Source organism: Chelmon rostratus, chromosome 3 (genome assembly GCF_017976325.1).
Source record: "Chelmon rostratus isolate fCheRos1 chromosome 3, fCheRos1.pri, whole genome shotgun sequence".
NCBI classification, from domain to species: domain Eukaryota; kingdom Metazoa; phylum Chordata; class Actinopteri; order Chaetodontiformes; family Chaetodontidae; genus Chelmon; species Chelmon rostratus.
The window spans coordinates 10,167,121-10,189,857 of record NC_055660.1 but is presented as its reverse complement, the minus strand read 5'-3'; the positions used below and the strand labels follow the sequence as shown (position 1 = coordinate 10,189,857).

Here is a 22,737-nt window from a genome sequence, read left to right as displayed (position 1 = left end):
TAGCACAACTGTTGATTCTTCTATTTGAACTTTGGACAGAGCTAGGCTAGCTGTTCCCCTCCTCTCCCAGTCTTTATGCCTAGCTAAGCTAACCCCATCCTGACTGCAGCTCTACACTTAAAGGTGCTCTCTGTTTATATTCATTTCTCACCAAACACATTGTGTGAATCCTTCAGGTCGACAAACGTGTTGAGTGAAACCAATAGCAAGGCGAATCACGCTGTCCGAGATACAAAAACGTGTCTTATGAGCCACTCATGAAGACGCTGCTCCACGGCGCCCCCAGTGGTGAAAACCTGCACAGGGTTATCTTTCACAGACAGATATTTCTCAGAAATGTTGAAGACATCCAAGGCAGAAAGATGAGGACCAGTCGAAGACCAGATCAAGATTTTAACCCAGAGCCAGACTTCAGTAATGTCCAGAAATATTTATTCCTCTTTTCAAATAAATACTCAACAGGTACACACATCAATGTTGTGCAACTATATATATTCATAGAGATCTGGAAGCAAACAAAACAAAAAAACAAACAAACTACAGCCTGTGCTGCCATTTACAAACTGTACAGATTTGATTCAACATGAAAAGCATGAAGATCTGAAGCAGGGTCCTTGTTTTTTTTTTTCTTTTTTTTTCCAAAAATGCAAGATAGTTTTAAGGCTGACGAGTGGACAGAACAGGACGTCCAGCTGCTGGAGGACATGCCATGCAAGGCTCAGAAGAAGGCATGCACACATTTCACCTCATCACACACACACAAACACACACACAAACACACACACACTCTCCTGTGGAGGCTGGAAAGTGACATTAAAATAATTATAAACTGTCCTAATTAACAGTGACTGTTTCCTGTCTCGTGACTTAAACATGAACAAAAATTATCTGTCTCAAACTCACACACAAAAAGATGAACTGTTTACTCTTCAAGAAGCTTCTGAACCATCATGATCACAACTTCACTTTTACCAGAATCAGCAGATATTTCACTGAACTTCCTGTTTGATCTTTCAGCTCCTGTTGCTTGTTTCACTCCTTCCTACCTGCTCTGACCTCCAACACTGTCACTGAGTGTTTATCAGATTCAAGTAAGCGCAGCTGCTTCACAGTAAAAGAAGGGCCGTCACGTCCTTTTTATTTGGTTTTGGAAATTTGATGGTTTCATCAACCCGAGGAGGAGTTTAGGTTCTCCAAATTCAGACGCATTTTACATTGTGGTTCTGTTCAGGATTCACACACAGATTCAATAACTGCAAATTTGAAAACAACAGCAACGACAACAAAAAACCCCAAAACGAAATTAATTTACTTAAATTCAATTTACATTGAATATTTTCTCCACCACGATTATAGAATGGCTGTATATCCTGGCAATTTATCAATTACAGACAGAAATATTTGGTTTCTTTTCTCTTTTTTTTTTCTTTTTTCTTTTTTAACTGAAGATGTCACTTTGGCTGCAAAATGGGAATTCTTCAACATAACTGTCCTGGCAGTAAATCAGGGTAATAACTGATCAGTGTCAATCAAATGCAACCAAAGCTCAACCAGACAAAGCAAAGGCATAAAGAACAGCAGCACTTCTGGAAGGCTTTTACTGTGAAGGGGCTTCAGGAAGGACTGAGTCAGAAACTAAATTTATCGCCTGATAAAAGTTGGTCTTGCTGGAATCTAAATTTGGAGATTTGAAACATTTCAAAGAAGACTTTACTGTAGCTCTGATAAATACAAGAACACCTGAACAACAGCGACTCTGCAGGAGCTTCTGAGCCCTAAATATGTGCAGGATCTTTTTTTCCCCAGGCAGTGTACTAGCCCATAACAAGCTCTACTAATCAATACCTTCAGAATATTTGTAGATCTGTAAAGAGAAGAAGGGCCTCGGAGACAAAACTTAGGAAGAAGAATTAATTGGTATTAAAGCATAAGACAGGACCAGGCAGAAGCTGAAATTTGACTTTTAATATTACCCCTTATATTGAAACTTTACATTTTTCTATTTAAATCATATTTTTATGCCATGTCACATTTTAATCACCTAAAAATAAAGAGGTGATATACCAGCTTAACCCTCATACTGCATACTGTATGACCATGAAAAAAGCTTAAACATTACTTATCGTAACATCATGTCTCCAAACTACTGCTGAGTAAAAGAAAAACGCTTCCCGGGCATCACAAACAAACAAAAATATAGAAAACAAATGTAGGCAACTTAAACTTCTTTGGTCCACAAGCAAAACAAACTTCCAGCTGGACTAACTGTCACAATCTGACTAAATCTGCAAAAACGCCTCATAAACCAGTCCGGTTACCTGCTGAGGCCATCAGCGTCTCTGTATACAACTTTATTAACATGTGCCAAAGCTGCAACAGTGACAGCTGAAGAGTGAGAGCAAAGAAAATATCCTAACCTGCAGTTCCTCTCACAGCCACCTGAACTACTGAACTCAGGCCACAAAGCATCAACTTGTGTCTTGAAATAGAAACTCAAATTTTGAAGATGTAAATAGTAAACTTCATATCTTTCCAGGTTATCATCTAAAGAATTATTGTTCCTTAAAACGACTGATGGCTGAAATAACCACGTTTTTTGTTTTTGTTTGAGTGACAATTGTCTCAGCCTAACGCATCCAGCTGTGGTTGATGCTCTACCTGCGCTTCAGAAACCTACAGGTGACATCAGAATATTAATCTCTCAAGATTAAATGTCTCGTTAGACACACAGAGGCCGATAAAGATCCCACAGGAGCTGCTTCACATTTTCCCTTCAGAGCAGTCAGCAATGGACATGAGAGCAGGACAGATGGAGTAAAACCTCCACCCTCCTGCTGATCTGCTAGTACAGTCCACTATCCTCTCATCTCTGTGCCATCACACCTCCGTTTTCTCTGATGAGGAAATTTACAGCGCAAAACAAAAAACCGAAGCAAAACATCATCTCAAAATAACCTAATGACTTTCCTTTTAAAATAAATCTGATAAATCTGTCTTGATTAAAGTTGTGCTTTAAGACAACACGGTTGAAGCAAAAAGAGTGCTGGAGAAAACTAGTCGGCACTTCTACAAAATACACAGCAGCAACTAGACAGACAGACAGACAGACAGACGGACAGACGACCCATTAGTCCAAACACACAAGCAGAATTATTAGTCAGTTATCGCAAAAGAGCAAAAATCTGCTACTGTATCAAGTTTGTGGTTATTTAACTATGGAATCAAGTCATAGTCCATCATCTTATAGCTGCAACTGTTGATTATCCAAACACAAAGACAGACAGACAGACAGACAGACAGACACACACACACACACACACAACCAAAGTGTTCCAACTTGCTACACTGTTTTCAGTTCCTTTGCAAAAAATTAAGAATTAATTAGACAGACAGACAGACAGACAGACAGTCAGTCAGTCAGACAGACAGACAGACAGTTTAGTCATGTGTATGAGAGGAATCTCTGAGGCAGCTTTGAGATTCTTGTGTGTGAAATTGGTTAGATCTATTTCAGAAACGTTCACAGATGAGCTGACACAGCTCATTCTCAATGTTGTTTTAAAGTGTTGCTTTTGGAACCATTTGTGCAGAAAGTTGACATCACATTTTAGTGGTCGTTGCACTCACACAGAGGCCGATAAAGCTGCAACTGACGAGCCATTTTTAGCTACGTGTAGAAATCCACGTTCAGAAGAGAAACTTTCTGCGGCTGCAGGCTCAGATACCACTTCTCGCCTCAAGTCATTCTGAAGAACCGTGCATGACACGATATGGATTCAGTCCAGTGAGCTGAAGAGTTTCAGTTCAACTGTAAAACTTACAACATAAATAACACGTTTGTTTTGTAAAGAACAGCAGTGGAATCAGGACTTTGAGGGGATTTCGGTGGATGCAGATTCTGCTGTTAACTGATGTGATGCGCCTCCGCTCACATCAGAAGAAATTATTACATTTTTAAGAAATGTAATATTAAGATTATTACTACAGGTCACATCATTACTGAGTGAGGAGCTGTTTAAACTGTTATTTAGTAACTACATTCATGAGATGAGTCAGGGTCTGTCTGAGTTAACTCAGCAGGTGACACTGATGGACCAATCACACTTCACTTTGCACTAAAAAGCTGAGCAGCACGTCGCAATGTTGAAAAAATAGAAAACTGGACAAGACATATGAGGAAAAAGTCAGACAGCAAGCTGAAGTTAGTTTGATAATCACACGTTTTACCCAGCTGAGTCTGCGTTGAGTCCAAGTTAGTTTAAGGTTGGATATTGAACAGCTGGACTGGACAGAATTTTTTTTAACAAAGAGCTCCGCCTCATGCCGTCACTGAAACCCACACGAGGAAACCCTCAGTAGACATCTGACACATGAAACGCCTGCACAGTGTCACCTTCAAAGTGACACAGGTGGACGAGAAAGGGCCGGCTAAAATTCAGCAACACGTGGCTTGTGGCAATTTCTCTCACGCCTGTGCGCACACACACAAACACGCACGCAAGCACGCACAAACGTACACACACACACCTTCTAGCGAGCTGACATAAATTAGGCCTGAGATGGTAAACACGAGCAGATTGGTCCAGATCCTCAAGCTTCAAGAAACAAACTTCTCTAAAAACAACGGGAGAGGGTGAGAGAACCAAATGAAACAGGCAGCAGCGTCCTGTCTTTCTGGGCAAACAGGGTCCGTCCCGACTGAGTCCATCCTCAGGACAAATTATTTCTTCATCCTTTCAAAGAGCGTGAAGGTCTGACTCAGGTTCACCAGCCTAAGATCCAACAGGATGTGATGTCAGCAGAGGGCGGGGCAGCGAAAGAGAGAAATGTTGTCGTGATTTAAGCGTTTCCCCTGCTTTAACTCAAACTCAGTCACTTCCTGTTGAACACAGTTTGATCTGCGTCCATCGGTCGCATCTGGTCACCGTTTGGTCCGTGACATCGCTTCCTTCCAAACTTATGATTTTTTCCTTCAGGTTGTTGAACGTCACAACCAACCTGTGATTATACAGGTAAACTTAAAAAAAAGTCAAAGTTCGTCACTGGCGACAAGTTTAACTGCAGAGAAAAAAGGTTTCAGAACCTCGAGACTTTCCTGACGAAGGCAAGAGGAGGCAGCAGAGTTAACATTCATGATCTACCAGACGGAGGAGGAGGAGGAGGAGGAGGTACAGAAGGGAAAGAAGAGACATTATTGGGGGAAAAGAGAGCGTTCACTGCTGATCCTGATGTCCATGAAAAAGTCCGTCTGGGCGAGGATTAGACTACTTCAGTTCTCTGTGGGCTGGCCCCACCTACTGGCCAGGTGAGACATCACCTTCTGTTACCTGTTCTCCTCCAACAGCAGGCGGAAGTTGTGGAGCTGATGTATACTGGTGGACAACCTGAGAGAGAGACAGAGTGGTGGGGATAGAGAAGTGAGACAAATGAATGACAGAGACAGCAGCAGCATCCCACCAGCCACAAAGCTTCAGAAATTATTATTAAATACTCAAAATTAGCAAATTCATGAATGTTTACTTTTTAATTATTTTGATATCACTTCAACTTTTAAGAGATACAAACTAGCTGAAAAAAATGAGTCTATTTTGTATTTTCTTTCCTAATGGGCGGGGGTCACAGCTCCACACACAATAATTCCTCTTGATCCCACCTGTATCCATCCCAAGTGGATGGATACAAGTCCACGGGTGTGAGAAGAACCAATAAAAACGCTGAGATTTATCACTGATTGACTGTGCAGCCAATCAAGACCTCACACAAGGGAGACGGTGTTAGCCGCTTGTTTCTCTTTTAAATTAGTTCGGCACATGGACTAAAACGACAAGAACGGAGGGATCAATAACAAGATGGCTGCTATTAGACTGAACTGTGTCTTTGCGCTCCTGTCATTGCTGTAACTCTCACAGAAGCAGAAGGCCTTTAAGCATTAAGCAGAAAAGCAGAATATGACCAAGTCAAGTAAATATTTTTATTTTGTTTATAAAAAGCTGAAATTAATCGACACTCAGCATCAATGTTGAATTTAAATGTTTAAATTTAAATAAAACAATCAATGATTTGTTTGGCTTTTTTAAGGGATTCTTCCGTTGTGTATTTGAGTAAATGTAACTTCTTTAGCAGAATGTAAATATCAGCAGCCACCAGTGTAACAAGGCCTACATTAACCTCAACTGTTTTCAATATAATGTTCCATCATAAATGATTATTCAGTCACTGTAATTACAGAGTCCAAAGTTCATTACTCATATGATTAGCATTTTATAGCATTTAGTTATAATTAATATTTGGTCAACCTACAATAAAGAAGTAAAAACTGACAAATTAAATTTGTATTACTATGCTGCACTTAGGAGTAAAAAAGAAAATCAATAAAATTCTCATTAAATTTGACAGTTAATAACTCCACGTTCTTGCTCGAGATAAATTTACTCAATTTTAAAACAAAGGTTTTTAATTTCATGCTGTTTAATTTAATCAGTGTCTGCCTGTCATATTCACTGTCCTGTGTGTGCTCCAGGTGAGCAGTGAACGTACCTGCCGAAGCCGTTCAGTAAGGCCACGATCTCCTGTCGGGTCAGTTGGAAACCTTTGGAGGGGCTGTGTTCAGGAAGGTTCTGGATCTCCTTCTCAGAGAAGAGGATCTTCAGAGCTGTGCCCAGACCCTGAGTCTGCACACAACACACAGGAGAACTGTAAGAAACCTCTAGTAGTTCTTTTCTAAATTCAGTAGGAACACATCTGTTTTTTGCACCGATGTATCATTTTTAGCTACTTCTGGCTGCTCGACCACACATTTCAGCTTTACCTGATTCTTAAATTATTATAAACATCTTCACAACATATTTCCTCAAATATCCAGACAGGCCAACTGCCAAAAGAACAGTTTTACATTTTTGGAAATATGCTTACTGTCCTGTCTGGACTTACTTCTTCAGCCTCATCTCTCTTGTAAATGAGATTTGTTTTTGATTGACGTTAATAAAAATAAGAAGGAACATCAACGCAGTCCACGGAGCAGGGACACAGTGAAGCGGCTCACCTGCAGTTTCCCCCACAGTCGACATTTACTGCAGCCGACGCAGTCCATGATCCTGGAGATGTTTTTAAAGTGGAGGCGGAATTCCTCCTGAAAGATTCAAGAGAACGAGACGAGCAGAGTTTCTGTTGTCACAAAAATATTTGACACCAAACGTTAAGCAGCCTTCTTATATGATGTGGCAGAAACTGTGATAAGACAGATAAACAGAGTTGAACCTTGTGTCACTGATTTGCTGATTTATATATATATAAGGACACATATATATATAGATATATATATGTGTGTGTGTGTGTGTGTGTGTGTGTGTGTGTATATATATATATACATATATAAGTGTATATATATGTGTGTGTGTAAATATATATACACATATACACACACACATATACGTATCTTTTAAAGGTTATGGAGTACGAATACACGATTGTTTTGTAAAAACAGAGTTGCACAAACACACAAACAAATAGATTAAACTATTGACAGCCTTCTGGCTCCTGTGCTCCACTGCTCATTAAAAAGCCAGCAAACAAACAAAATTAACACACCTGCTGTCAAGACAACAAAAACAAACAACGCTGGACATCACACACTGAAAGAGACTCGTCTCTCTCCACGCTGGATGATGAGTCACAGTTAGAGATTTTCACCTTTAATGTTTTGGCTTCTATTTTGTGTCCTGCGAACATGGACTTCTCATCAAAGTGCATCGGGAAAGCTCTGGAAGACAATAAGAGATGTTAGTCTTATAATAACTACTGAACTTACACATGACCTGTGACAAATATACTGTATGATTCCCATACATTTCTGTGTTGACATGCACCTGTGCAGAGTAGCAGGCATCACTTCAAAGTTCCCCGGATTAGTTGTGCTTCAGTCTCATTTTTGGCAGCACTTTATTTAACATTATTCCCACAGATCATCTCTGAATAGATTCCTTATTTTTGTCCATGTTCTATGTTTGACAAAAACAAACAAACACTAAACTCAACTGTGAGTGACAGGATCTGATCCCAGGAAGACTTGACTGTATTCAATCCACATTGTGAGGGAGGAAGAAGAGGAAATGTCCACAGGGTTTATCATCTGGAAGGACGTCTCATGACGTCTCAGGCTCAACTACATGCCAGATTTAAATCATACGTTTCAGCTGTAAACTTCACGCTAACAGCAGGCTAACAGCAGGCTAACCTGCTTACAGTTACCATGAAATACTATTTTGTAGCAGCTTAGCATGCTAACTGTAAGCATGTTACTAGGGCTACACCTATGGTCTCTATACCAAGTCATAAAGCAGTGAAAATGTCCAAAAGTTCTTAAATTTCAGGTTCACAGTGCTTGACTTGTCTGATTAACAGTCCAACTATTATAAAAGACAAAGAAAACAGGGAAATATTTACATTTGAGAAGCTGGAATTAGTCATTAGTTTTATCAGGCATGCAGAATGACAACACTTCTGTGGTTACAAAAAAACCTCCCAGGGCAGAGTTGGCGGCGGCGTGATGTACATCACCAGGTAAAGAGCAGAATTATCAATTCAATGACTGTCAACTAACAAAAGAAATAACAAAAGAATGTTTGATTACATTTTGATTCAGAAGACTACAAATACGCCCTTCTTACTTGATCTCATTGAAGACCTGCAGCAGCAGGTCCTTGGTGGCTCCGTCCTCCTGAGCGTTTCCTGTGTACAGGTTGACAAACGCTCGTTCGAAGTATGGAGCCACCTTGTAGAGCGCCCGCAGCTCGATCAGGTAGAGGAAGTACAGGTTCTTCAGCCGCCGCGTGCCCTCGCCCTTCGTCTCCGCCGTGTCAAAGCGCTGCCGAAACTCCTGAACATTTGGACCCCAGACGGACTTCCCCCAACCCTCTGAGGAATCAAACACCAACAACAACACTCACCACTTTGTTTCAGAGATTTAATAAACTTTAATAGTAAAATAAATTACTAAATAAACTAAATTCAAATACAGTCAGTGTACCCTGCATATCTCAGTGATACCTAGTCTTATGCTCCATAGACTTGAGACTAAATGAGCTTAATTAAATGAGCTTGTCTTACCATCCAGCAGGTACTCGGCACACAGGTGGATGTTGATGCTGCTGTGCAGGCCTGAGATGAGTCGGTAGAAAACTCTCTTCTCTAAACACAAACCTGGAGACAGAGAGACACAAAGTAGTAGAGTTAAGGACGTCTTATTAATAAAAGCAAAATAACTTAAGAATCCATAAGAAGTACTTCTTTCTTTAAATTACTAAAGATACATTTTGTTTCTTCTCTTCTGTGATTTTCTCTTCAGGCAGATGGTTTATTTGTCCTATTTTAAGATATCTGACACTTCTGCCTCCACCTCAATAAAACCGAGCTGAATGAAATTACATTTAAATGCATCCACATGCCAAACATCACAAGGACTTATGGTGTTTTTTGCAATTTGGGTGAATTTACCCTTTAAGCTGTAATATTTCCATGAACCCCTCCGTTTGTTATGAAGCTGTGCACCGTTGCACTCTCAGCTGTATATTTCTAAACCCTCCACAGGATTTAGAAATACACAGGCGATCAGGAGATTCTGGTGACTCAAAATCTGAAGTGTTACAGTTGATTTTTGGATCTCTGCAGCAGCAGAAAGATGCTGAAACAGCCCTGAACTGTGGTGCCATGAGTTTCACTTCTGGTCTGATTTATCTGAGGATGAATTTGCTTTAGACATGTCATTTAATGAGGCTGTACAACAGATGACTGACAGCTCTGTTTGTACCCAACAAACTGTGCCATCTTTCAGCAGGCAGACTGTCTGCAGAAACACTCGAGGAGATAAGAAGGCTGCTGCTGTCAGCTCGACTCCGCAGACCGAGGCTGCTGAAGATGTGCTCCAGCAGAAGGTGTAGTTTCATTTACAAAATGGTTGATAGTTAGACTCAAAGTGTCTGACGTTGTTTAGAAATGTACAGCAGGAGGACGAATGACAACTAATGTTTTACTTCTTCAGATGAATCCAAATAAGATGGAAACAGACAGTCTAAAGAAGCAACTTGAACAACATGCTTACAAAGGGAGTAGAAAGTTATTTGTTAACTAAAAGGTAACGGATATGTACAGAATATTCCCTGGAGGAATACACGAGAAGAAAAGATACAAATATGAAGATGTACTCGCCTTCGAGCCATTTGTAGAAACCCTCTCCTGCAACGTGAGCGACATCAGAGAAAAGATCTTATCAGTTTGGTACGACGCAGCTAAAAATAATTTGTGAATAATATGTGAAGACAGTTTAGTTTTACTCACCATCGTCATCTCCTGAACACACAAAGACAGAGAGACAACAGAGCTTTGTTAGATCTGGTCTATTAACAAGTACAAACACACACCTCCCAAACATCACAAACACCCACAGATAAACACACTTGTGACAAAATGCAAATTCATTTGAGTTGTTTCTGCTAATCTGGGGTAGATTAAAATACAGTATCATCTACGTCATATTGAGGGGTTTGTCTGTCGGGGACAGAGGAAGGACATAATAGGGGAATAAGCTTTGAGAAGTGCTGGATGTGATGTGGTTAAACTTTCTGTTACTGTGAATAGTTAAGTGAGTAGAAGATGGACTGATCGGCAAAAGGCATAACGTTAGAAGAGAAAATTTTTCTTCAAAACTTGAAGAAAGATTAGATATTTTTGGCTTTGTACAATTTCAAAGTGAAAAAAAAGGTCTGAGATAACTTTCCCAACTTTCCCTCTGGCCATAATTAGCTTGATAGTGCTATGGCTTGACTCCTCAACCCTTGTCCCAACAATCAGCAGCCGAGGGCTCCTCTAAGCAGCTGCCTAGCACTCTGAAAATTAAAATAATTGATGCCCACAAAGCAGGACAAGGCTATAAGAAGACAGCAAAACATTTTCAGGAAGTTGTTTCCTCAGTTTGTAATGTAATTAAGAAATGCTAGTTATCAGGAACAGTGGAAGTACAGCTGAGGTCTGGAAGACCAAGAAAGCTTTCTGAGAGAACTGCTCGTAGGATTGTTAAAAAGATAAATCGAAACCCCTGTTTGACTCCAAAACACCTTCAGGAGGATTCAGTAGATTCTGAAGTGGTGGAACACTGTTCTACTGTGCAGCAACACCTGCACAAATATCACCTTCGTGGAAGAGTCATCAGAAGAAACGTCCTCACCACAAAATTCAGCATCAGACGTTTGCAAAGGAACATCTAAACAAGCCTGGTGCATTTTGGAAACAGTTAAATTTGGAAGTATCTGATCAAAGAATAATCACACATCTGGTATCCAACCAGATGTGTGATAACAGCTTTCAGTACTTCAGAACTCACAGGACACACAAAAGAAAAGGCTGATTTTTAATCCACTTTGACTTGAAACTGCAGCTGATGAAGCTGTAAACTAAGCAGTTATTGATTTTCTTAGACTCACCTCTGCTCGGAGCCAGAGGGTTCAGAGGTCGGTACACTGATCTGGGCCTGCCAAACAAAGACATTTTTATTAACGATCAATCAATAGTCAGCACAAGCTTAAAAGTCAAACTGGCCGGAGGCTGAACTTTAAATTTAGCATTTCATTTCCTGTTTTTTAATTTGTGGAAGAATACTATTTTAGCTGTCTCTCGTTTGTTTGAACATAAAGAATAAAACTCAGTATTGTGTCAGTTTGCAGAAGCTCAGTAAAAACACTCTCTCTAACCAACATTCAGAATAACATAATTTGGACAGTTCTTTAGGATCAGATATCCTCATGCAGATGAAGATTATTACCAATTTAATTCTGAAAACAAATATATCTAAAAATACACAGACTGTGCCTTTTTCTTTATCATTTGGGTTGTAGTAGTATTTTGTACACAGTGAAAACAATTAAACAATAAAAACATTCATAATAAATAATAAAGGAAATATTGTTTTCTCACATTTAATCTATTTATCTTTAAAAATGACAGAAAACTGTCTGACGAATATAAAGAAAAATATGCTTTGTCAAACACTGTCAGAAATTCTAAAACACGTTTTCTTCTTACATTTTTGGAACAAGAACAACATGAGAATCGAATATTACCTGAATAATACCAATAAACCATTACCCGGTTTGTTTGTACTGTCTGTGGCAGTAGAGGGATATATATATATATATGTTTGTGTCTCACTTGAAGCAGTTTTCCTCGTAGATGCTGTTCCAGACTCTCCAGGCTGAAGGACCCTTGTATCCAGTGAATCGCTCTGGATTCAGCAGTAGATCCACATACTCTGCATCTGGAGAGGTTTCATCTAACACACACACAGACACACACACAGACACACACACACACACACATGCACAATGAATGGAATTGTCACATGTAAGCGAGCATGTTGTGATGTGTGAATTTGTGTCTGGCTCCACCAACATGAACATGATCCTGATAATAATGCAGTCTCACAAGCCATGGAGCTAAAAATGTGGAAAAGTGTTTTCCTGTGGGTGGCGCTAGAAGAAAGGCCCTGAGGTCATTATCATCTAAGGAAGTGTTCAGTGACAGGATTTTCCCCCTAGATTTTGATATTTCCATGTTGGTGGTGTTTCATCAAAAGTCAGGAGGGGTCGAGAACACGATACATTTCATGGCGGTGTGGGCAGCAGGTCACATGTTTTGCTGTAGATCAGAGTGTTGGACGGACAGAGTAATTCCTCACCATCCAGCTCACAGAAGTGATCCTGAGCATCGTCGTGTCTCGCCCAGTCAGCGAATGCCTCTTTACTCTGGTTACTGAAACAGGAAGTAAGAAAGAATAAGCTATAGGAATATGGTGACATGAATACCTTGACATTTTAAAAACACAAACTTTAAGTCCTATGACAAATTTTTCAGTGAAAAAAAAATTCTCACTTTCTTTCATTGTTTGCAACATTAATCAATAATCAGCTCCATTCTGACTAACATCGTCATCAGACATCAAAATCTAAATCACTAGAATAAGAATACAACAAATTAATAGTTAAGAGAAGGATTAAACATCAAATCCTTCTGATATCAAAGCTGCAGCAGGTTAGCGGTTTAGTCTGTGACGGCTGATTTTGCCTGCTGTAGTAACTCAGCGTGATATGGAGCTTAGCTCACGCGAGCTAAAGAGGTCAGCTTAACGTAAGAGCCCTGAGAAGACAACGGGGATCAGTTTGTGATCAACACCTGCTACAAATGTTTGAAACTATGAAGACCACAAACACAAAGAACTTACAGAAAATAATTCAAATATGGGGAGAATAGTAATACAATAATAATAACTGGATTCAAGACTTAAATCTGAACTTTGGTCTATTTTATCAAACTTCAGGGCACCACAGGTATGCTCTCGTCTGTTTTCTCTTCCTGGTTTGTTCATCCTGAGGTCTTTTTTAAACTTTTGAGTCGAGCGAGCTGAACAGGTTTTTTTTATATAAAGAGTGTTACAGTAAAAGGTTTCTGTGGTTTGAATTTTCCTCTATCAGATTTTCTAATCATGCTGTCCCTCCACATTTTCCACGACAGGCATGCAGGGAAGGTCAGCCTGCTGTTCGCCGTGCACGGTGGGAAACTGCCAGCAGCTGCCAGTCAGACGCTGGTAAATGTTTCACTGGTTACTATCAGCTGCTTTGCATTTTGAGTTGACAGAGTGAAAGTGTCTGCAGCGGGCAGATAAAACACAGAGCAGGACGACTGTGTGTCACCTCAAGGTGCTGTTGATGGCGCCCAGTTCTTTGGCCTGTTCACACTCTGTCATGTCTGAGATCGTATTCACTGCCTGGGAGTACTGGGGAGAGGCCGAGAGAGAGAGAGTGAGACAGAGACACACAGAGCAGAGAGAGAGACAAAGGTGGGGAGAAAGCGAGAGACTGTTAGTAAAAGGAATATTAGAGGTTACGCTAATACAGTATTAATACTTTGATCTACGCACCTGAAATATTTTTCTCCACTTTAAATTCCCGCTTAAAAATATTTTTGTCTTTAACATCAAACCTCCTTTGAATCACACCTCTAATCTACTGAAATAACTAGTTACTGTTTTCTGTCTGTTCAACATGAAGCTATAACCAGCAGCTGGTTAGCGCAGCCTGTGTCTGTCCAAAGGTAACAAAATCCACATCCCAGCTCCTCCTACCCCGGTTGCAAAAACATTCTTTTACACTTTGGTTTGGTACAACTTAACAAGATATAACGTGTTAATTAGATAGCTTTAGAGATGATGGCAAATTTGGCCAATCAAAGAGCTCAATAGGATCATGTGATATGTGAGCTTTGCCACAGCTGAAGTGTATTTAGCCACATTTTTATAGTCAGAATCAGACAAACTTTGGTGAAAATGTGAGTGAAGAAGTATGCTGCAGGAGTGTTTGACAATGTTCATGTACAATTTGATATTTTTTCTTCTTAAAATCTTAAAATCTCTGTATTCCATTGCAATCACTGTCAATCCATGTCCCAGCAAGGAAACTACAAACTTCAAACACTTTTCAAGCCTACTGGTTGAGTGTTTGATACTCAAAATACAGATTTCAGGTAATCATTTTAAGCTGCATGCTTACAACACGACTAACCTGTCTAGTTGCAGATGTGCTGGTCAGAATTTGTTTACTCCTGCAGTCTGAGACTTTCCTCACACACAGCTGAGGTGGCACATATTTACGTTTCCTTCCCACTGAACAGTGAGCGTTCCAGCTGACGGTCAGTGAAACAGATTCGACCTTGATTGAGACGGGTGCAGATGTCCAAACACTTCTGGTTCATCACATGACAAACATCAGACTGCTGGCCAACAGCAGGCAAACATTCAGTCCTCAGTCTGTGCATGGAAACTACCAGAGGAGATAAGCTGAGTGGTCTAAGAGTTTACAGTGTGTGTGTTTATTAAATCAGCTGATGAGACAGAAGTGCTGGAACAAATGCAGCAGGTCATAAAGCCCACTAAATGTGGAGTTTGTCGTCAGGTTTAATATCAATCTGAGGCTGTGTGTACAGCCTGCAGCTCATCGGCTGTTTAATTAAAGACGTCTGATGATGCTCTACGCTGTATTTTAAAACCAACAGTGCGTGTATCACAGCCTGATCAAAAATGAGGCACACTGTTTCACTGGCTGACATGTTACTTCATTATCATGAGCACACAACCTGTAGTTTATTTCAACACCACATACACCGTCCTGCGGCCACAAACACTCACCAGAGCACCAAATGTGGATTAATCCGCAGCTGAAAATAGTCCCCAACATAAATACTACTTCAGGAAACTACTGAAACAGAACACATGTGGTGTGTGGACTAACATGTTCTTGGTTTGGATACTTTAATAGGATTTGCTGACTAACATCAGAATGATGCTTTAACTTTGCATTAGGCTGGAACAGATATCAAAGCTTTACATGCGAATGAGGCATCAGAGAGTTGGACACGGTTAGCGATGACAGTGATGGTCTGCTCTCCACTACAAACCCCATGACGGCTATTTCGCTTGTGTTTATGTGACTATGGAGTCGTTGAAGGGAGGGGATGGGATTTTTTGGTTGAATCCAGCGTTACCATCTCCAGCTTTGTTGATCCCCCCCAAAATGTCTCTGACAGATGATGAAAGACTGTACTGAAAGTCTGGTTAGATTCATAATCTTGTTGACATATTCTTTACTTCCTGATTTCTATCTAAATTTGGACAAATTAAGACAAAGTTCCTGTTGTTACTTTGGCTACTTTTATTAATTGGAGGGTTTCATGGAAACTCTTTATATTACTCAAAGTAAGACACTGAAAAAATATCTTTTTGGTATCAGTATTGACATTTATGCAAAACATTGACACTAGTTTTCAAGCAATACCCAGACCTACTGACGCAGTAATAAATATGATAACAAAATACAACTTTATGACACTATTGACATGTATATTTACACTGATTGTCATCTGAAAATGGCACATGACACAAAGCATTATGGGTAGTGGGTATATAATGCCTGGACTGATGGTTAATATTGAACACATGTACATTTTTATAATCACCTGCGTTGTGTTTTTAGCTGAGAAAACAAAGAAAAATGTTGGAAGTGATGTCAAACCCAACATTCACCTTCTCCAGTCTCACCTTGTTGTAGTTCCCAGACTTAATGCCCACCGGGATCTTACTCTGCAGAATACAACAGAGATTAATGAACAAGCAAACAAACAGACAAAAGTTTCCTCTAAACAGCAAAATAAAAGAACCCTAAATCATCCATCTGAAAACAGTATAAAAACTATTTCAGTGAGTTAATCTGTGTTTTAAAATGAGTACATTTTGTTCAACTAGTGTTGAACTAAAGTCAGTCACAGTTAAAGTGCAGGGTAATAGAGTAAAATCCATCCTTACTTAACATCAGTCAGGAGGAGCAGACAGGTGTTAAAGTCACAGTCTTCCCTTGTATTGTTTTTTTAGTTCACTATGGGTTTTACTGGCATAACTGATTTGCATTAGAACATCTCTGAGTATCCAGAAAAGTACTCCATAAGTAAGATGTATTATTTTGATTATTAAGCAGGTGTGGGTGCGGTTGACCTCTCACCTCTGGGCAGGGCTCCACATGGCAGTCTTTGATGGCACAATGTCCATCGTCAGGCCAGAAGGGACACGGCCGCTTCAAATTCACCTGGAGAAAAGACAGAAAAAAATATGTGAGTGGAGTCGTCACCGTTGAGAGATTTTAGTTATCACAGTTGAGTTTAAATTTAAATCCATTATAACTTACAGTCAGGCTCAACTAAACTAACTTCACCATCTTTGTTGGTGTCACCTCATTACTACTAAAATGATCATCATGACTTTTCTTTCATTAGATTCATAGTCTCATTTACAAACAAGACACTACCAAGTTGAACATCACACGAAATGAAACTAAAACAAACGAAATAATGGCTCATCTCAGCGCGAAGAGCAGTAAGAATAATCAGACAATCAGGTAGAGCACTCCAAGGTTTGATGTACATTTGATTGACAGGCGTTCTCACCATGAATGCTTGTGATGGAACAGCGCAAAAACAATCCAGGCAAATCGCCTAGTAACATTTGGAAGTCACTTGGAATGATTCATGCGCTGTGTAGCCTATAATTTAGACTAATTTCTGAACATTTCAAGTAAAGAAAACACCCACCATTATATTGCCAACTACAGTGCGTGAGGAGGGCTGCAATGGCTTCCACAGTTTCAACAGCCATGTTCATATTACCTGTTTAAAAGTCACACTCCTGGGGCTTATAGTCTGATCAAGAGGAAAGTAGATTATTCTTTCCCAAGGTTTTCATGTGGGAATGACAATAACAGTGTCAATCAAAATCAAATGTTAATGTAGGCCCACAGGGGTCTGCTGCTTGCGATAACCCTGATTGTAAAAGTCGGGGCTCTGTGTCAAACGTAAGTAAAAATAGAATCAGTCATTTCCAAACAAACTGTGTTGACTGACAACAGTTTTCTGAAGTGTTCCTGAGCCCATGCAATAACATCCTTTGTACAATCATGTGTTCACAAAGTGGTGAACCTCGCCCCATCCTTGCTTGTGAACAACTGAGCCTTTGAAAGATGCCCCTTTCACAGCCCGCGAGTCGGGGGGGAGGGGGCATCACGCAGTGTAACTGTTTCATACTCACTCTTTTCTGTTTGTCTGTATTTTGTTTTCCACTTTCTCATTGATGTTGTGGACATATCCAACTACATGCAACATTGATTAATATTGATATTGATGCACAAACACTCCTCATTACGGTTGAGTGCCTCGCCCAAACGGATTAACACTGGACTATGACTTAAACAAAAAACAGAAAATACATTTTTAACGCAGTAGTTAAAATAGTCGCTGAAAACATCTTCCGCTCACTGCATCTGTTCATGGACTACAGTTGCAATTGTTTAAGTATTTCACAATATTTCATGAGCACATGAGTGTTTCCTGCTGTGTGACAGCCACTCTCGACAAACAACAGCTCAATGTGACTAAATGCTAAAATCTGTTTTACCCGGCATCTGCTTTCTCCAGCTACAGCAGGCACACATCAAAGCATCTACACAGACAGGTTTTTTTGCATGAACCTGAATATCAGGGAGTGCCCTTTCCAAAGTGCTCTTTACTGCAGTAGCCACCGTCACTGTGACTACCTACGTAACTCTGCGTCAGGCAAACTGAAGGACATAAATGTTGTCATCCATGAGGTCAAATATGTGAAAATTTAAAGTTGTTAAAAGACAGCAGGGAACTTGACAGTGAAGGAACGTCATTTTAAGAGACTTTCTGCAAAAAATAACACATTTTTGAAGAAGTAAATGAACTGAATTTTGCCCCCACATATCCAAATTTTCTCGCTACAAGAAGAAACTGATCACTGCAGTTAAACAACAAGCCCTGCTAACCGAACACACCCTCTGTCTCTGTGAATAAAAAAGGGGACATATGCAAATGAGCACCTAATTGATTGGTGTTCACTCTGAAAGTGGAACTCTAAAAACTGTTTTTCCCCCACAATTTTAGTAGTATTGACTTCATAAATCTGATTTTCACCGTTTTGTCATATAAAGGTCTGGAAGGTAATTCATACTGTAGGTCAGGTGAGTCATGTTGTGTTTACAGTGAAGCAGCACTTCTTACTCTGTAGTATCTGAAGTAGTCTTTCTCTGTCAGCCTCTTGATTCGAGGGTAAATCTTGAAGTTGTTGAAGACGTCGATGCTTTCGACGTCACAGAAGCAGTCGTCCAGGACTCCTGTGAGCTAAAGCAGAGCAGAGACAAACAGGGTTTTACTATTAACAATTACTTTTATTACCACTAGAAACAAACTTTTAAATCTCACATGATGAAACTTCTGTCACATAATCTTCAAAACAACTGACAACAGAACAAGAACCAAATTAAAATGGATTTACTTACAGTAACCAGTAATAGTTTTCAGAATAAGTCACATTTTTCTTCAATTTGATTTTCTGCAGCTGCTTCAGTGTTTCATTCACACATTTAACAGCTGCTGGAATTTTCATCCATACCTGACCCCTGACCTAAGTTTTTTTTTTTTTTTGATCTGATGCTTGGTTTTGAAAATAATCACCTGTTGCAAGATATGAAATGTTGAAACCAAAGTCTGTGCTGACTGTTCTCTAATCACACCTGGATTCTACAGTTGTATCATTGAAACTTTCGAGGAAGACACACCTCATTTACTGCTGTCTACCGTTGGGCTGCATTGCCAGCATCAGGTTGATTAAGTTATAGTAAACACTAGGTTCAACTATTCAATAATGTATACGTCATATAAAACACTGTACATGTATTTTTTTTACTGTTCGTTTTCTGCTTTTTTAATGTTTTATATCGTTGTAAACTGAATATCTTTCTAGTGAGGAGGCCTTGGACTGGCTTATTAATTAACTGTACCTGCCACAGTGGCAGGGAACGAACCACCACCTGGAGTCTTAATCCACTGCACACTGGCTAAAAAAACAGAGTCAAGTGTCTGGTCAGCTCCCTATTGTGTTTGTCAGAGCACAAAAATAAGTGAAGCCACAACTGACGACTATTTTCATTATCAATGAAACTGCCAATTATTCTCTCACAGATTCATTTAGTCTATAAAATGTGAGAAAACAGGTCATCAAAATATTCTACAGCCCTAGTTGACGTACTAAAACAAACAGTGGAAAACCCAAAGATATTCAGTTTGCTGTCACAGAAGACAATGAGGACCAGCTAGAGTTTTAGCTGATCGTTTCAGCTCTTAAGAAAATATATTAAAACTTTCCTTGAACAAACAGCGTACAACACAACACCTTTTGTATTAGTAAGTTGTAATTCAAAGTCTATTCAAAGCTTTGTTATCCTGCGTGCCTCCTTTGCTTGTTATTTGCATTGAAACAGATACGCTGCTCTCCATCAAGACAAAACACTGGATCATCAACGACAAACGACCATATCAGGCTTTTTTCATGTGCTCACTCAGTATATTCAAATTGCCAACAAACATTTTTAATGCAGACCAGTCGCTGCCTGGAGAGTAAGACAATCAAAAACCTAGAGTTCTGTAACACAACTATGGGTGGTTATTGTTGTTGAGCCAATTCCATATCCAAGTTGTTGTTTAAACACTGACAGGTCTGTAACTTCCCAATTATGGGAAAGAAATGGGCAATTTGTACACATCACAAAGGAAATAGACAGTGTTTAGTTGGTACACTTTCAATTCATCGTCAACAGCAGGCCAACCGAACACGGAAAAATGTAAAATTAGTCAACAGGCAAACGTTCAATTCAACATATGTGACGACTGAAGATTCCACTAACAACAGTAAATTAACAGTGAATTAATATTGAGCTGGCTTTAAATTAAACTTCTATTTTAAAGAAGTTCCAATTTTACCAATAATAAGTGTCAAATTACATTGCTCTTTTCAGGCAATTACCAAGGAAGTTCTTCAAAAAGAAAAGAGACCTGTAAACTAAAGTACTTTGTCCAAACAAAATTATCAGACAAAAAGAAATGTCAAACTAAGATAAAACCAAGAATGGAGCCAGCATTTGTCTGGTATTACAGTAAGTTAGAATTTCATCTCCTGCTCCCCACATACAGAAAAGCACCTGGAAAGTCTCAGTATGGTATAAAACAAGTCACATAAAGCAAACCTCAGCTGACCTCTGAGTGTAGCAGTCCACCGAGAGCCAGGAAAGGCAGAAAGAGGCAAATTACTCTCAGCATATTGATGTTGGTTCCTAGTTCTTATTTTTGTATAACTTCCTTCAAATTAAAACTTCCTCTTCAGTAAACTTGGTGTCCATATGTCACAGCAGCGGCTCTGCCTGTGGGTTGAGCTGTCACTACAGACCTGCAGTCCCATGCGCGCCCGGGGACCGCCTCCAAACACTGTCAAACGAAACCCCGCCCCTCTATCGACAACTCCCACTTTGTAGTCCTCTTCCAGGTCTGATGGTGATAGGAGCGCTTGTTGGACGTGGCGGAAAAGACTACAACCCCCATGAGACGAAGAGACGCGGGAGCTCTGCGACAGCCAATCACAGTACACCACGCTTTTCTACTTAGTGGAAATAACAGGAGTTTGGGTTCAAGACGTGTAATTTTGGATATTTATTATTTGTCGTAGTCGTCGGCCCCGCTGCTTTTACTGTTACACTAAGCCTCGAAAGGACGAAAATATGAATTTGTGGAGATGGAAATTAGTTCCAGAGACCAACAATAAAATGTGAGATGTTTTAAATTCATGAAAAATGTGGGATGAATTTCAAAAAGACTACCATCTTATAACATACCTTATACCACCAAATAGCATCTAATAAGATAATAAGAAAAATAATAAGAAAAATCTAAACGGTTTTCATGAGTTACATCGAACTTAAACAACAACGACAACATTTGGTATTTAGCTATTCACCTACAATGTTGGCCGTTTTTCGGATACAAATAAAGACCAACTTTAATTTTAAACCAAAAAGCAAAGATTATCAAAGAGTAGTAATGCGACTTTCACACACAGAAGCAGTGTTGCAGCTAGCTATCATCACACACACACACGCACGCACGCACGGTGACGTCAAATTAAGATGACAGTAGAAAATGCTAGAAGATTTCCTGAATGGTGGCTGGCGTCATGTCGTATTGCCACGTTTAAAGCTTTGCACAGAATGGCAAAAACCCGTAATAACATCGTTTTGACTTCAACGTTACACAAGCACTGTGTGGAGGTAACTTACATGGCAGAAGCAGCTCTGGTCTTGGCTGTCTACAGCTCTGCTCGGATGCTCGCTGTGCTGCGTTTGGGGTCGTACGTTGTTTTGTTGAAACCAACCCAGAACAAAGTTCCCGAGGAACCAGGCAAGCAGCAGAACACCAAACGCTTGTAAAGTTACTTTCCACATCGCTCACAGTGCTGACGGTGCCCCGGTGGGAAAATGAAAACCAATGAGAAACAGTACGACTTCTGTCAGCTCAGCTCGTCCTCCTGAGTGGCGAGTTGGTAGCAACGGTAGCTTCAGGCTAGCTGATGTTAGCATCCGCAAGCTAACAGAGACAGTAAAAATCACAGCGGGTCGGTGTACTGAGCAGCCCGATGTCTGAAAACCCTCACACGGACATTTAGACCTCTAATTCCCCAACAGAACCGGGGTCATTGTTTAACGACGGGATATGAATCTGGAAGTTTTGTCCACCAGCCTCCCCCTACAATACCAAGTTAGCAAAACAGAAATTAGTTTACTTCCGGTTACACTTTCAACATAAAAGAGAGTGTGTACCAAATTTAAGCACAGTGAGGAGGTAATTTTACTTGAGTACTTTTTTATCTTATTATCCTTTCATTCTACAAAGTTTCAAAGGGAAATGTACATTTTACTCCATTATATTTATTTGACACTTACAGATACTAATTACTTTTCCTATTAATCATTTCGGTGACAACTTTGCGATGCAGTGCATTGCTATTAAAAAATCCTCTGGTGTATGAAGTTCCTCAATTGCCCACACATTGACTGCTGATGCAACTTCTGTCCTTCCACGTATAATTTAAAAGGAATATTTTTAGACAATGCTATTTCTAATTGAGTACAGGATTCAAATTCTTCTTGTCAGATATAGACAGCCATTCATTTTACTCTCTAGGAAATGAAATTAGTCATGAGTCAAAGTAGCTGATATAATATGATGTACTTTACTTATTCATTTACT

The 22,737-nt window shown here is 39.8% G+C and overlaps 1 protein-coding gene across 1 annotated transcript; it reads right to left on the bottom strand.

The window, feature by feature from the left end:
• Positions 1–1,364: 1,364 nt before the first annotated feature.
• On the bottom strand, positions 1,365–22,232 carry ero1b (endoplasmic reticulum oxidoreductase 1 beta). The gene is made up of 16 exons (XM_041933358.1): positions 21,768–22,232; positions 18,664–18,783; positions 16,593–16,676; positions 16,136–16,177; positions 13,737–13,819; positions 12,725–12,798; positions 12,199–12,319; positions 11,475–11,521; positions 10,333–10,344; positions 10,204–10,230; positions 9,106–9,198; positions 8,667–8,913; positions 7,690–7,759; positions 7,043–7,129; positions 6,538–6,671; positions 1,365–5,384 (listed from the first exon to the last, which is right to left on the bottom strand). Exons 1-16 carry the CDS (start codon positions 21,930–21,932, stop codon positions 5,324–5,326), a joined length of 1,467 nt encoding a protein of 488 aa, XP_041789292.1. The 5' UTR covers positions 21,933–22,232; the 3' UTR covers positions 1,365–5,323.
• Positions 22,233–22,737: the final 505 nt, after the last annotated feature.